The sequence below is a fragment of the Melanerpes formicivorus genome, unplaced genomic scaffold (assembly GCF_026170545.1).
Source record: "Melanerpes formicivorus ecotype bairdi unplaced genomic scaffold, bMelFor1.0.p_v2 SCAF_18, whole genome shotgun sequence".
Classification (NCBI taxonomy): Eukaryota; Metazoa; Chordata; class Aves; order Piciformes; family Picidae; genus Melanerpes; species Melanerpes formicivorus.
In genome coordinates this window covers 11,531,519-11,548,021 of record NW_027142370.1, presented here as the reverse complement: position 1 = coordinate 11,548,021, position 16,503 = coordinate 11,531,519, and the positions used below count along the sequence as shown (strand labels likewise).

Genomic DNA, 16,503 nt, shown 5'->3' with positions numbered 1-16,503 from the left:
GTAGAGGAAGGACACTGAGGCCCTAGGCTGGATGATCTTAAAGGTCTTTTCCAACCTCAGTGATTCTTTATTTTTTTAATAACCAGAGAAAAATCACTTACAGCAATAGTTGTCTTTTATTTTCTCTTTCAGTTTCCATGTGCAGTATTTTCAGCATTTTATGTTTGTAACTTAAACATACATCTAAAAATCAGACCTTTTCCTTTCTCCTTTGAGTACAATTGCTTTTGGGGGGGGTGGGGGGGTGTTGGGGCTCCAAGCTTTTGCTCCTCATGGCCCTCCACCACCTCTACAGGACACCCCCCCCAGAGAGTGTGTTGCCTTCCCCTTGGCCAGGGTGATCCAGCTGGTGGGATGGAGACGGAGCGATGGGGATGAGCAGCTGACACAAACCACACCTGACAAAAAGCAGCACGTGCTCCACGAATGCTCTGCAGCCATCACACCCAGGTCACCTGAACACACCCCAGAGAAGCTCTCCTGGGCATGACAGTGGAATTCCCAACATTTTCAGTGGACACTTTTAAAGTTGCATGCACCTGAAATCTCAGTATAAGGTAAAGTGAGCACATTGGACATAGGTTGCTCACTCTAGTTCTTCCAGCAGCTTGCTTTCACTTGGAGGCAGTTCAGCGACCTGCAAGCCACATATTTTGCTCTCATCACTTTCAGCAGCTGCATCCCTGTAACCAAAATTGTTTTACAAGTAAACGAGCACAGCAGCTAGCACAGCCACAGAGCCGGTTTCTACCGCTAATAGGACACTGAGGTGGGACTGTAGATGGAAAAGTTCTGCTTTATGCACAGGATGGACTTGAATCGGTTCCCCTTCTCCTCCCAGCCCATCCCTTTCAGCCACCAAGTCAGATCCTGAATGACCAAACTGAAGTAAGTTGCTTATTGCTGTATTTATTGCTCATCACACCCTAAAACTGCCTTGATTTCGGAAGCACAAATGCTTAGCTGGGACAGCTCCACAAAACCTTAGGACAAACCAGGTCTGCTGCTCTTTGGAGAGCTGCCTCTGCAGTGTTTCTGACACACAGCCTCCTTATCAGCTATATAAAGTTAACAGCCATTTCCAAAGGAGAGTAGCAACCCAGAATGCTCTTAAGGCAAATCTACTAACTATCAACAAATTACTTTTAGCCCAAAAGGTTCCCCTGGTTTCCCCATTCCGTTTGATCTCGGTCTGTTCATTCATTACTCAGCGCTTCAGGAATGCTGCCGGTGGTTAAGGAACAAGCAATGTCTTGGTGCTGAGAAGGCATTCCTACCCAAGCTGAAGTCACACACAACCATTTTCTAGATGCTTTAGGCAATAAATGCTATCTGAGGAAAGATTTACATAATCTCACATTCAATTTCAACTGGCAGAGAGCGCAAGCAGTGAAGAAAACGCTCTCGAGTCCCGCAACGAAGAACTGGTTTACAATGGGTTATGCTTTCCTCACCCAGTGCAAGGCAGGGGGCATGCTGAAATGAAATCAAACTGTATTTAATGGGTCACTGGGTAGCTGGCCCAAAAACTCCTTAGAAGAAGCAGTTGGCTTGCATGCAGTGTTCTTAAAGGAGGGCCAGGGCAGGGAGGTGGTAGAGTAGGTTCTTTGACAAGTGAATTGGAAATGAAGTTTTAAAGATGGTTCTGCCTTAAGCATGCTCCCAGTCGTGCCATGCCCCTAGTAAGGCTGTAAGGAAGCCAGTTCCACTGCAAAGCACATTAAAGAAACTTTGCCTTGCCTAGCCAGGACACCTAATATTAAATCTTAAGCCCTAAACACATTTCTCCCCTGTTCTCACTGCAACAGCCTGATTGCCCGTTACCTTTCTGTCTACGGTGAGTTAAAAACAGATCTGTGACAGAATTTCGCCTTAAGCCAACCAAGCTCAAGGGACAAGTCATTTCCTTTTTTGCCTTAAATCCAATATTGGTATTTCTTAGTGGCCACTGCTTTGCTGTTACTGTGCCCACCACATACCTCTTGGCTCTTGCCACTAGAAGCAGGCAAGAGTGATTTTTCGCTATTACTTCACTCCAAAAGTAGTGAGGATGGGGAGAGGCTGTCTAGGAAGCAGAGAGGAAAGTGTGCTGCAAGTGAAATGTCAGATTTGAAGCACTACTGGTGTGTGTTGCCACACTAGGAAGACCCTTAAGTTGCATTGCCTTCAGGTCACAGAGAATTTCCCCAGGAGGTGCCCTTCTTTAGCCACTTAGGACACGTCTCAGGAGGGATGCTATGACAAATCTCTAAGAGAGGTTAAAACAGATGGGAGTTCTGACTACCACTGAAATCTGTGTGAGGTTAGAACTACACCAGCTCTAGAGCTTGGCTTGAAACAGGTGATGCAAATACCTGCTGGCACTGGAGGAAAGGGGGTCTGTCATAGCTGGTGTTTTTTCACCCAGCCATGCCAACTGCTGAGTTCAATTTATTCCTTCACTGGTTGGAAAGGTTCTGTGGCAAGTCTCGAATTGGTTTGGAACAGTTGCATGAAGGGCCTAGCTCCTGCTATCCCAAGGTAAGTCTAACCAGCTATTCTGTGTTAATCATGAGGAGCTTCAAATGATGAAGAACATACCCATTTGGTAACACAACACGGACTCTCAAGATGGCGAGGATGCTATGGCTGACCTGATGCTTAAAAATATATATTAAAATCTATTTTAAAGTTTGGAAAATAGCTTACAAAAATAGCTTCACTTAAACTATATATATATATCATACAAAACCTGAATGGGGGGGGGGGGGGGGGGGGGGAGGGTTACAGTAGAAAACAACTGGTGGTGGTTACAAAAGGGAGGAGCGAGCTGTACTGGCCTGCACGAAGAGACAGGGCATGACAGCTCAGCGCCCGGACCCAGGCTCTTAGCAGAGTTCAGGTCACCTCCAACAGAACTCAAAAGCTTCCAAACAGAACCTATTTTATTAAACCTCTTTTTTTTTTTAACTTTTTTTTTCTGTTAAACTCTTGCTCAGTTTCTTTTAAAAATCACCACAGTGCTGTGGCCCAAGAAAAGAAGAGTAACCCAGCGACGGGCAGAAAGAATTGCTCCAGACTCTAAGATCCGTAGAGAGCTCAAGACAGCAACATCTACAGTTGTTTCTACTGCCCATGCTACCAGTCTCCTCTCAAGGAAGTGACACCAGTGGACCATTCCTTTGTCATCAGCTTATGGGCAGAAGCAACAATTTTTGGTCTAGAATGGAATTAGTTTAAATATCTGGGTTTAATAAATACAAATATACACATCTGTATACATTAAATGTCGCCACATGTGTGTAATTCCAACATATACATTATATACAGAAATACATACAGTACATGCTCCTCCTGACAACACTCTCTCGTTGCTCCAAGTGTCACCAAAAGGTGGGGGAAGAAAATGAAGAGAGGTTGAACCCAGGACGTGACTGAGAGCCAAGGCAGCACTTCTGTAGAACGAAAGAATTCTAACAAGCTCAGTAAAAAAACAAATGCTGTGCTAGATTGCCCCAGGTAATGCTCAGTCGTCAGTGGGGTACTCTGGGTGGTGAGTAAAAGCTGAATGTGTCCCTGTGTAGTGTCCTGAAGTTGATGGCTATCTGCACTGTGTTCGTACCTGAAGCACTATGGATCCAACAGGAGGTTGTGTACTCTAACACCTTAGCCAGTCCCAGTAGACCACGGCAGCCTTCTGACTCGCAACTGGTAGCGTGAATATCTTTACATGAGAATGGTTTGAATCCAGATGACTGCATGGTCTCGGCTAGGAAAGGTCAAATGGACGTTGACTACTGGGGAGCTTGCACCATTTTGTCTCTTAAAATGCTGTGCAGCAAGTAAGAGCAGTTTCTGAAGTACACAAAAGGCTGATCCAGAGTAACAGATCCTCTCTTTTACCATCCTGCCTCAGAAGAGGAGTTTGAAAGAAGCTACGGGAAAGTGGATCACAAGAATGCTTCCTTAGCACAGCCTCTCTCGAGACAAAATAATCAACATATTCCAGTTCTAAAGCACTTCAAGAGAAAGTGAGATGCAAACCAAGATGTGATCTGTACAGTAAGATGGATTTCCAAAAGGAAGATGAATTCAAGCATAAGGAACAAAATAAGATCCAAATGAGGACAACAGAGATGTCAGGACATTCAGTAGCGTGGCTTCTGTTCATCTCCAATTACAGCACAGCTCATGCACCACACATCTTACAGCTTTACAGACTGTACATGATATAGAAATATGCAAGTTAAAATTTCTTTTACTAATATGCTGGACTCAAACTGTAAATCCTGAGAAGAAAAAAAGCAAAGTGTGGTTAGGTATGTGCACGTTATCACCAACACATACACCACGGGGTATCAGAGAGCCCAGAGAGAGGAATTACATGCTGGAAGTGTAGATCATGAAAGACATTTGCTCTTGTCCTTGTTTGGGAGAGACATTAGGAAACAATTTCTATTTGGTACTACACAACAGTATATACAGGTACAGGAAACCATGACTGCAGCCTGCAGTAACAAACAGCCTCTGTCAGGTCCTTACCCGCTGCACCACAGTGGCTTCAGCTGAGCATCAGGAAGAGCAGCAACACAGTTCAACACCAGTTACCTGGCACGTAGTACTCACTCCTAGTGTAGTTACTAAGTGTGTCCCAGCTTAGTCCCAAACACCACTTGACAAACACAGATGTGCTCCTTTCCACTCACAGGTGCCTGGAGTCAACAGCAAACACCACAGCAGCCTTTCCAAGTGACTCCCAGTGCTGCAGAGCACTTGTCCATGCCTCCTGAAAGTCAAACTGAGGGGTCCATCTTTATCACAAATGCAACCCCAGGTGCTCTCTTGATCTTGCACTCCCCACAACTCAGGGCAGGTTCCAACACTAGTCATGCAGCTCCACTCCACATCAGGATGTTCAGCATGCTGTGACCTTATGGACATTCTGCAAACAAGTTAGCAAACGATGGTAGGGGGTTCCTGGGGACGCCACCACCTCAAACACCGACTGGAAGGCCCTGCGGTCCAGCTCCTCATCGATCTGATGGCGGTAGAAGTCGATGGCCACCAGACAGAAGATGTTGACATCCACCTGCTCTGACTTTCCCATTCTGCTGATAATATGTGGAAGACTGAAACACAAGTTAAGGCCACAACAAAACGGAAGTGGCTTCTCTTTGGCAGTTCAAATGCAGTAAAAAAGTTGTCTTTCCTGAGTTCACCAACATTGAAGTGCAAACTACTGTGGTGCAGCAAACTGCTGCTACAGAAACCCAGCTTCTCCCTTAACTTCATGCAGTTCCTAATCCCCAGAAATTCGTTTGAATCTAGCAGTAGCTTCATTAGGAAGTTGCAAACAGAATACAGAATTAACCAGGTTGGAAAAGACCTCTGAGATCACTGAGTCCAACCTATCACCCAACACCATCTAACCAACTAAACCATGGCACTGAGTGCCTCATCCAGTCTCTTTTTAAACACTTCCAGTTGATGGTGACTCCACCACGTCCCTGGGCAGCCCATTCCAATGGCCAACCAGTCTTTCTATGACATGTGGCCAAACATGAGATGTTTTTTGCCTGCTTATAAAATGCAACAGTTCTTTTTCTGCCTGTTTGGGCATTTTTTTGGTTTCAAATCAACCCAGCACTGCTATCACCTCTGTCTTCTGCTCTTCCAACTTACTCAGCCGGTGTCACTCCATCGCCAAAGCTCTTTATTACTGTGGTGCACCTCCATGGGGACACTTGCAAAACACAGTAGGCATGCAGGGTAGAGTTTTCTTTTGTTTGAGTTTGGGGTTTGTTGCTTTATTGTCTTGGGGTTTTGTAAATATATTTTATCTTGCAGAGGAATATAGAACAAAGCTTTTAAAGGTCACTGCAAGGTCATCTGGTGAAGCTTTAAAGCCCTTCAGAGTAAGGACTTATCTTGCACAAACACAAGAAACAGATCTTAAACCAGCACTGTTAAATAACTTCATTCTCACAACCTGTTTAGTTCCCTTTTTAACCCTGAAACCTGAGGCACCAAACAGCACAAAGTGATGCACAGCCCTCCTGACTGCAGTAAATCTGCCCCTTTTTTGTGTGTTAAACTTGTACTCTTGCTCTTCAAGGCTACCAATGTGCTTCCCAGACTCCCTGCATTTGCCCAGAAGTGGCACACACTCTCTTTAAGGATACATTGCTGAAATCCATTGGCTGGTGGAAGCACTGACAAAAAAACAGGAGAGACTCCACATGGCCATTGCCACAGGTGTTCTTTGGGTGAAATTGGAGAGGGAGAGCATCACCCAGTCACGCACCATTGAGGACTGCCCAGTGCTATGCAGTGTCTGGAATACCTGCAAAAACATTTCACACAGGAATGAAGACATGGTAGGTGGATATGGGAAAGAGTTTAGTTTCTCTTATAAAGGTTCTCTCCAGCTACAAAACACTGAGGTTCACAAACTGGATTCTTGGAGACAACACTGAGTCTGAAGAATTAATGACCACAATGCCTAGTCAAAGAGATTCTGCAAAGCAGTCAGCCTCCAGGATGCAGGTGGACTCATGGCCTCTCTGCCCAACTGAAGGAAGCACACAGAAATGCTTGTCCAGTGTCTCTGGTTTTACACATTCAATGTGGTGTGCACACGCACTCAAGAGATGCATTAGTCTGGTAAGTAGGTGCTGAAAAGCCCAATGCCCAAAAATCCAACTGAGTGGAGTCCACAAGGCCATGACTGTAGAGTTCACAAGGCCAGATGACCTGGGCTGATTCCTTGAACTAAAGAGTTTGAGCACCATGATTACAGCTATTAATTTTCTCTTTATTTCTCCATGATCAGTGACTGAACTGCACTGCTGTGAGCTGCCATGGTGATTCTAGCCCTCCAGTTCACAGCACTGCAGCTCAATCCCTGCAACTAGTTCGTCAGACTTAACAGAACAGATTTTTGTCTTGGTTTAGCTGGCAGTTGTTTAGAAATCTTCTGAACAGCTGAGGAGAAAACAAACAGTCAAAGATATAAAGAGACACTTTAAACAGCTATAAACACTACCTTATAAACAACTGTGGCCATAAACTGGGGGTAAGGCTGCTGGTTGGATAAAAATTCTCCAATAACTTTGTTCATCACATCTTGAGGGGGGAAAAAGTCATCAAGGAACTGTGGAAGGATTCGAGCCACCACTCTAGCTTCAAAAGGAAATCCTTTCCTGATCCTGAAAAAGATAAAGAAGAACATACTTTAGGACAGAATTCCAGTGAGTATCTTGTTCTTCCTCACTTTAATTAGCAGTAAGGACAACATTTTGCTTGCATCTCTAGATAGGCAAAAAGTCTTCAACACTGAGGAATCCAAGCCTTCATGGAATCTTACTCTAGGAGTCCACTCAAAGAGGTCTGCCAAAGCTGTAAGTGAGTCCTTGACCCCTTTCTTGTTGCTGCTGTGTGTGGGGTGTTTGGTTAGTTGGTCTTCTGTCAGTTTTTTGGTTTGGTTTTGTTTGTTGGCTTTTTTTCTCTCTCTTTTTTTAATGTTGAAGATTTCAAGCCCTGGAATTGCATCAGGGGCAAGACTTCAGAATAGAAATAACTTAAAATCTCTCCAAGAACAAAAAAAAAGGGACCAGGAGATCACTATTAGGTATCAGGAAAAAAAAGACTATTTATAAGCTGAACACTTATGTTTCCATGTTGTTATTCAAGACTCTGATGACCAAAGAGGAAAGGCAAGCTGTGCTGCTGTGTAAAGAGGGGGAAAGATGCTCCAACTTGAAGACAATGTTACTTAAATAACCCTGATAGGAAAAATCCTCCTAAGAAAGGCTGCATCTGTTGTGTCAAGATCAAGGTCCCACTGTGTGATTATTCCCTGCAACAGTTATTTTCTGCTTGGAGCATTCACATTTCATTTGCTAACCCTTAGGAGAAAGCACTCAAGCACTGCTCTAGTTCTGCTCTCACTGAGTGCAGAAATGAAACTTTTATCCAGTTTTATGCAGAAACCACTGAACGCTTGAAAGAATGCACACCAGCAGCACCCCACAGACTACCACGTGAAATCTAACATGCTATGCTCACTTAAGGTAGCTTGAGACTGTCAGATCAAAACAGGGGGGTTGAAGTATTTCCATTAAATGAGTTCCATGTGAATACAGAAGTTTTACTGTACCCTTCCACTGCAATTACTTAAAGAGCCTTGGAAAGAGCAACACTTGGGTGGGGGAAGGGGAAAAAGGTTCTAAACTCTTCGGGTGGGTTGAAAGATTATTTCCTGTAAACTGGATTTATATCCTTATTATGCAGAAGGCATCCTGAAAAGCATTTAAGAGTTTGACCTGAAGGGAGCTGGAAATACATTTATGAAGTATTATGGTTTGTGCAACACACAGTATCAGTTAGGACATGTCTGTTTTCCATTTACATTCCTGTACATTTGTGCTGCCTTCAGCAGTTCCATCAGTGGTGCTGTGCATCTGAGCAGGACCAATTTCAAACAATGGGAAGCAGAGAAACTGCATTAATGAAATACTAGAGCTGTCAAATGAAAGAGGTGACCACACAGTGCCAAAAAGAACAACCTCCCTCCCAGTGCCCCACTGCACATCTTGTTCCCTTACCTATCAAAAAGGACAGACACTCTTTCCATGGCTACAATCACAGACTCGCTGTCAGGAGCAGCAGGATTGGCATCTGCAGTACGACTGGGGCTGATTTTTTCCTTTCCTAAACCAAAAGAATTGGTTATCAGTTTACTGTGAATGCTAAAAGATGACCTTTATTCCTCCTTGGTAACAAAAAAGAAGAAGAAGAAGAAAATGAGCACTGCTAGTAAGTTAGTCTCTCAGCACATCAAAGGGATACAGAGAGTGAATACCTGTGTACATGCAAGTCAGCATTAACCCAAGGGCTGCCATCGCTCGGTGGGGGCTCTGCACGTTCACTCTGTCAACACTCAGTTTAACCAGGGATTCACTATCCAGCCTGGAAAGCTGCTCTGAAAGAAGAAGTCTTTCTAACCCTCTCAGGACACAGTGATAAATAATGGATGGAGTTGATTCATCACTTCCAGACACCATGACTCCACACATCTGAAATAAGGAAAAAAAGGCAGCTAGCTGATGGGTAACGTGCATTCAGGTCCCCTTCTAGCACCACCCCACTGCAGCTGGAAGAGAACAGCATCAGGTGCTCAGAAAACCTGCTGAAACTAACTCCAGAAGCATAACCTATAGAACATTTCAATAGCTGAAGAGGAGCTACAGGAGGGCTGGGGAAGGACTGTTCAGAAGGGCCTGTGGTGACAGGATGAGGGGCAATGGTTTGAAACTGGAGCAAGGTAGATTCAGGTTGGACATCAAGAGGAAGTTCTGCACGGTGAGAGTGGTGCAACACTGGAACAGGCTGCCCAGGGATGTGATTGAGGCCCCATCCATGGAGACATTCAAGATCAGGCTTCACATGGCCCTGGGCAGCCTGATCTAGTTGGAGGTGTCCTTGCTGACTGCAGGAGGGTTGGACAAGATGATTTTTGAAGGTCCCTTCCAACCCAGTGCAATCTGTGAACCTACACCACAGTGATCAAGTTCAGCACTAGTGACAGCTATGCGGTGATCCCAGGGTGCTATGATTGGAGGCACCACAAAATACCTGTATGATTCCTGCAGAGAATTCAGGCCCCACATCAAGTGGGTAATTCTCAATCAAGTAGAAGGCAGCTGCACACATGACCAAGATGTGTTGTTGGTTATGGATATTCACACAGCTGTAAAGAAGCAGAAACACCACTGGTCACTTACATCAAAGTTGTCCAGGTCACAAATACAGACAAGGTAAACAACCTTAGAAATAAGAAGTCTATTTGATTGCAGGTTTCAAAATGACACAGAGCAGCACCAAGATACCCTAAGAAAGCACTGGTTTGGATGGGAATCCAGTCCCACACCAGAAATTTTTCAGCAATATAATTGCAAACTCTCATGGCCTGACTTGTTTAGGGGAAATAAACTTCATTACTGCAAGTCCCATTCAAAAGGTATGCCTGCTGATAAGGTTTAAGGAAGCCAATCTCCCTAAGAGACACAAGTCTGAGCTATCAAGCAGTTTTCTCAAACACCCTTTCATTTCTGTAAAGCAAATCTCCCATTGCCAATGAAAATGCCAAAGCCTGGTTGATACAACAGCCTGCTGCAAAATGTACTGACAACAGCAAACCCCTCCCCCCCTCCCCCAAGGGCTCTTTTGCTCACACTTGCAACAGTTTGGGATGGGAAAGAGAAGGAAGAGCCTTACTGTGCTACTCCTCTCAGATTGGAGAGCAGATACTCGCTGATGATCGGGATGAGTTGCTTTGCTGTCTCATCAAGCAAGTCACACTCCAGGATATAAAGAATTCCATGCAGAGCTCCAATCCTACTTGGCATGTGAGTGCTTCTCAGGGTTGATTCCAGTAGTCGACTCACAGGTTCAGCCACAGCTTTATCCTAATGCACCCAACAAGAGCATGCACCACAAGTTAACACTGGCTCAGTACTGGTGACTCCTGTCTTTTGGAAACACTTGGAACAAATTAAACAGCAGAAAGTATGGCAGGAACCAGTAAAATTACTTTCAATATCACAAGAATAATATAACCAGGTAAGAGATAGTCATCTCTTTGCAGAGATCAGTAATGGAGCAGGGAAGGGATTGTCACCCTGCACTCAGCACTGGTGAGGCTGCACCAGATATTGAGGTGCTGGAGGGCAACTGAAGAAGAGTAAAGGTGTTGAAGGGTCTGGAGAACAAGTCTTTTGAGGAATGGCTGAAGGAACTGGAGTTGTTTACTCTGGAGAAAAAGGAGACATGCACTGTCCCAGCCTCTCAGGAGATTGCAGCCATTCACCTGTAACACAAATCTAGCAACAGCCTCATTGAGTCCTCATTTCTGGCCTGAAATATATCAAAGGAGTCCAGGGCAAAGGTAAAACTCACACTGAGTAAGATAAACCAAAAAAGCATACTTAAATTAAGCTCAAACCTCAAAAACACCAAACACCCAAACCAAACCACCTTCCTGTTTGAATATGGGGCAACTGGAGATGCTGTCTGCAGTCTCTAAGAGACCTGAACACATACCCTATTGCTTCTTATAACATGCAGATCAGCTAAGAGATGCTCTTAGAGTAAGTAACTCAGACTTTGCAGCAGAAGCTAAGGATGAATTAACCTAGACACTCATGAATTTGCAATAAACCTCCATGAAAATGTCTTACCATTCCAAGGACAGCAGCAGCTTTGCAAGTGGCTGGTATCAAATACTGCACGAGAATCTCATCTTCTGAGGGATGCACCTTCCGCAGCTCCGTCAGGGTCGTGTACATCATCTCAAACTGGTTCCTTTCGGTAAACAAGTCTGACACGGCCAGAAGCTGTACACAAATTAAAACAGAGTAGCAAAAAGCCCATTAGCAGACAGCCAGCAATTGATTCTTCCTTCTGTTGGAACTGCCAGCAAAAGATTCCTCGATCATTAAATGTGTAAGCAGTAACTCAAGTGTCTGGAAGAACTATTGTTCTTTGGAATGAATTCCCACTCAGATAACAATTGCCTCCAAATGGTCCTTTGTTCCAAATCCACTATAGTAACAACTCTGGAGAGTGAATGAACATTACCATTTACAATGCACTAAAAGATCCCCATCCCACAATACATACTCTTTTGCAAGGACAGTTTCATTTGAAGTCTTTTATGACAGTGAATAATGTCTGTCATGACACATTCTGCACCTGTGTTCTTTAGTTTTGCTTTTACACTTCAGCAATCAGTTTAATCCTCTAATACATTGTTGTTCCATCTTCATTTTCTTAGAGGTAGAATAAGCAAAACCCTGAAACTCACTTTTAGCAAACAGGCAAGTAAAACACTGACTGTCCTTAAGTAACAGTAAGTTGTTTGTAGTGTAGCAGCAGAATATGCACTTCAGATGTTTATCAAGTTTAAATCATTATAATGCAATAGTTGCTCAAGTTCTATTTCTGCACTGCTCATACAAAAGCACTGCCAGGGCAAATAAAAATAAACTCAAGTGTTTCTCATCTGTGAAAAGATGCTTTACAAATGCTGCCTAGCTCTGAACATTTGGTAACATGCCCTCAGTTATGACTCTGAGGAACACTTCAGACTCACCGATCGCACCACTTCGCTGATCAGGATGACTGGTGTCCTCTTGCTGGGGCTGGATGGCAATATCCACTGACTGTACAGCTCCAGCAAGAACTGAGAACAAGAATGGATATCCACCCCAGCCCGGTGTTTCCTGTAGGGTACAAGAAGCAAGAGATAAAATGGCTCTTCTTAAGCACTGCTAAAATACTTGATTTAGTTTAGGAAGGATATTGACTTGCTGGAGCGTGTCCAGAGAAGGGCAACAAAGTTGGTGAGGGGCTTGGAACACAAGCCCTATGAGGAGAGGCTGAGGGAGCTGGGGCTGCTTAGCCTGGAGAAGAGGAGACTCAGGGGTGACCTTATTGCTCTCTACAACTACCTGAAGGGGGGTTGTAGACAGGCAGAGGTTGGTCTCTTCTCCCAGGCAGCCAGCACCAGAACAAGAGGACACAGTCTCAGGCTGCGCCAGGGGAGGTTCAGGCTGGAGGTCAGGAGGAAGTTTTACACAGAGAGAGTGATTGCCCACTGGAATGGGCTGCCTGGGGAGGTGGTGGAATTGCCATCACTGGAGGAGTTCAGGAGGAGACTTGACAGGGTGCTTGGTTACATGGGTTAGTTGATTAGGTGGTGTTGGATGATAGGCTGGACACGACGATCTTGAAGGTCTCTTCCAACCTGGTTTATTCTATTCTATTCTATTTCATAGAATCCCAGATGGCTCAGGTTGGAAGGGACCTCAGAGATCGTCTACTTCAACCTCCCCACCATGGGCAGGGGTGCCACACAACTAGATTGGCCTCACCCAATCTGGCCTTGAACAACCCCAGGGAGGCGGCATCCACAGCCTCCCTGGGCAACCTATTTCAGAGTGTCATCACCTTTGTACTGAAGAACTTCTTCCTAAGATCCATTCTGCTCTCCCTCAGCTTCAAACCATTTCCCCTTGTCCTGTCTCTTGACACCCTTATGAAAAGTCCCTCTGCAGCCTTCCTGTAGGATCCCTTCAAGTACTGGAAGGCTGCTCTAAGGTCCCCCTGAATTCTTCTTCAGGCTGAACAACCCCAGCTCCCTCGGCCCATCCTCAGAGCAGAGCTGCCATATTATCATTTATCATTATCATTGATACAGTTATTGACCAGCATCCAATTCACAGATGATCTCCTCCTATGATTCTGTGGTAAACCCAGCTAAATGAACTCAGTGTGAAGAGGTAAAAAGATTACTGGCATGTCAAAGGAGAGACAAGAAAAGACAAGACACCTGGTGTTGATAGGAGAGGTTGGTGGTGAGGAAGGAGCAGGTGTGTCATTCTCATCTTCTTCATCTTCACCCCACTCCTCTTCTCTCAAGGGAGTGATATTATTTCCTAACCATATGGAGTGTATAGAGACCTTGCAACAGAAAAACAAAAGGAAAAGCAGCACAACATTTAACACCCTCATAGTGCCTCAGTCCCACTGTGCATGCTGCTGACAAAGATGTTAAAATGCACTGGTCCCAGTGCCAACCCATGAGGGACACCACTAGTCGCTGGTCTCCATTTGGGCACTGAGCCATTGACCACAGCTCTGAGCGTGGCCATCCAGCCAGTTCCTTACGCAGCTACTTGTCTTGCATAGCTGAAGACACAGCATTCTCCTTAGACAAAAATACACCCTTACATCAAATTATTGCTCATGTTAAGCTAAAATATTCATTTCTTTATTGTTCAAGCAGGATGTCTAATGCCTAGTGCTGTTATGAACAGGCTTTGTGGGTAACATATGGGGTCTGTAAAGCTGCGATGTTCAAACCATTCTGAGCCTCAAGAGAGCACACAGATGGCTACAGACACATAAGGGATCATTTAGTCTTCCCAGTCCAAGAGATTCCTCAAGAAAAAGTCATCTGAGTTCAGTATTTAAGGGGTTTTTCCACTAATACTTGCTGTTCAATTAGTGAAACAAACACTACATCTAAAATCAAGGTTCAGTCAAGTTCAGAGTTAAGGCTTTAACAAACCTGCCCCAGTTTATAATCCATATCTCCTATCTCTCGTTCAGTATTGATCTGCAGTAAGAGCTTTTCATGGCTGATCAGAGCACCTGTAACAGAACAGAAGACAAGTTTGTCCAAGATGCATAACAAAGTAGGTGCAAGAATGGCTCCACTTCCTGCAAACTGGATTAAAAAAAAATATTCCAGAGTATACTTTCTACTTTTTAAATAAAAGAAATTCCCTCTCCCCCTCCCCTTGCACACAGGCACTTACCTGTAGTAGCAGGAGAAAGTGAGGGAACAGGGTCCCAAGCTTGGTACAAGTGGTGAGTAGCAATATTATCCCTCTTTGATACCATTGCTTGGATTTCCTGCTCAACAATTCCCCTGATAACACTCAGTTTCCTCCCAAACCTGAAAGCCCAACAGAAACCAATGTAAGCAGATTTTCCCTGTAACTCCTCGGTGTAAGTCTGACCAGCTTATTCCACAGTGCTACGTGCCTGGGCTTCTTGTCTTTATCAGGGATGCTAAAACTGAAAAGCACTAAGAAACACACCCTGCACAGTTTACTACATTTTAATCAGATGCTGTCTTTTGCAGCTACTCTCTTCTAACTCAGCAGGTTCATGAGGTAACTTCTGTGTAAACAGATCCACCTGTAGCTACTTCTTGCTTTAAAACCACAGTCTATACTTGACTGTGACCCACAGCCAGCTGAGTATGAGCCAGTGCATGCCCAGATGGCCAAGAAGGCCAACAGCATTCTGGCCTGGATCAGCAACAGTGTTCCCAGCAAGACCAGAGAAGGGATTGCCCCCCGTCAGACTCAGCACTGGTGAGGCTACACCTTGAGTACTGGGTTCAGTTTTGGGGCCCTCACTACAAGGACATTGAGGTGCTGGAGTGAGTCCAGAGAAGGGCAAAGAAGCTGGTGAAGGATCTGGAGAACAGGTCTGTTGAGGAGCACCTGAGGGAACTGGGGGTATTCAGCCTGGAGAAAAGGAGGCTGAGGTGCAACTTCATTGCTGTCTACAACTCCCTGAAAAGAGGTTCGGGACAGGTTGAGATTGGCTTTGTCTCTCTAGTATCAAGACAGGAGAGGAACTGGTCTCAAATGGCACCAGGAGAGGTTTAGGTTGGATATTAGAAGAAACTTCTTCACTAAAAGGGTTCTCTGGAACAGGCTTCCCAGGGAAGTGGTTGAATCCCTACCCCTGAAGGTGTTTCAGAAAGGGAGAGATGTGGTTCTGAGGATCATGTCTTAGCACCAGCCTTCGTAGAGTTACACACTGGTTGGACTCAATGACCTTAAAGGACTTTTCCAACCAAAACAATTCTATGATTCTATAGATATTTTTGCTACAGCTAGGTGAAGCCATTATAAGTTGTGTATTAGCCACAAGTGTAGCTGTTATGAATTTCAGAACAAGTGAGAGCATACCTCGTGTCCAGAGCTTTCAAAGCTTTATTGCGGGGCTGCTGTTCCAAACAGCTGACTGCTGGATTTCCTGCCACAGGTATTGTCATTGCACTCAGCACCAAGGAGGTTATGGCTTGGACTGCAAGAACATTAATTTGGGTCCTTTCTGTATCTTCCTGCAAAATGAACTTAATGTAATTTGAATTGCAAAAAAACCTCCACCTACAACCAAAACAACAGCCAACAAAAAACCAACCCAAAACAAAGCAAGCCAAAAGAATCCTGAAAGCACTAAGTATCAGTTTGCCAACTTCCACTGAATTATCAGTAGTTAAGTCTGACATGTAGACTTCTTCCACCCACAAATCTAGCTGACCTAAGCACTTTCTCTTGAAGTTTTGGGAATTCCTACTGTGCCTAAGTCCAAACATCTCATCAAGCAAACTTTGAACCCGGGGTGTGTACGGAGTGACGGACTAACAGAAAGCTGGAAAAGCTTCACTCAAATTTTCCACTCTATTTACATGCTTACAGAAGCTTCAAACCATAAGGTGGCTGTGTCTGAACTCACAGGGATAGGAAAAGGAGGAAATATAAAATAGAAACAATTTCTTAGTTTTAGTCTGTAGAAGTATAGGTACATCTTCCTATAGTCTTCTAAAGCTATACAAAAACCTCTTCCAACATTAGTCTCTGCTTTTCAGGTTTCTATTAATAGAAACATTTTTTCCTAGTTTAAGTCAAATGTAATTTAAAAAATGCAGTGAATTCCATTACCTCCTGTTGGTTCTCCTCTTGGTCCATTACAATGGGCTGAGTCACAAGCACTCCAAGCAAAGTAGCCCAAGTCTCTTCAAACTGAGTACGGCTGATCCATCCTATGGAGACATTCAGAGGTGGCCATTTATGTCTCCATACAAACTTAGACACGGAATGGCATTTAAAAAGGGTACAGTGTTTCCAGAGATCTAGTTCTGTACTATTTCCTATT

At 44.4% G+C, this 16,503-nt stretch overlaps 1 protein-coding gene across 3 annotated transcripts in view; it reads right to left on the bottom strand.

Annotated features, from left to right (window-relative positions):
- Window positions 1-233: 233 nt before the first annotated feature.
- HTT (huntingtin) overlaps window positions 234-16,503 on the bottom strand; it is an 87,749-nt gene continuing 71,479 nt past the window's right edge. For all 3 annotated transcript variants that reach the window (XM_068149633.1, XM_068149634.1, XM_068149635.1), the window contains 14 exons: window positions 16,290-16,390; window positions 15,534-15,688; window positions 14,364-14,503; window positions 14,114-14,196; window positions 13,373-13,503; window positions 12,134-12,263; window positions 11,220-11,375; window positions 10,258-10,448; window positions 9,616-9,730; window positions 8,843-9,056; window positions 8,586-8,691; window positions 7,025-7,187; window positions 6,162-6,322; window positions 234-5,108 (listed from right to left, as the gene is read on the bottom strand). In XM_068149633.1, the coding sequence (XP_068005734.1) occupies window positions 4,895-5,108; window positions 6,162-6,322; window positions 7,025-7,187; window positions 8,586-8,691; window positions 8,843-9,056; window positions 9,616-9,730; window positions 10,258-10,448; window positions 11,220-11,375; window positions 12,134-12,263; window positions 13,373-13,503; window positions 14,114-14,196; window positions 14,364-14,503; window positions 15,534-15,688; window positions 16,290-16,390 (2,060 nt within the window). In that variant the 3' untranslated portion in view covers window positions 234-4,894. The remainder of the gene's footprint in view (window positions 5,109-6,161; window positions 6,323-7,024; window positions 7,188-8,585; window positions 8,692-8,842; window positions 9,057-9,615; window positions 9,731-10,257; window positions 10,449-11,219; window positions 11,376-12,133; window positions 12,264-13,372; window positions 13,504-14,113; window positions 14,197-14,363; window positions 14,504-15,533; window positions 15,689-16,289; window positions 16,391-16,503) is intronic.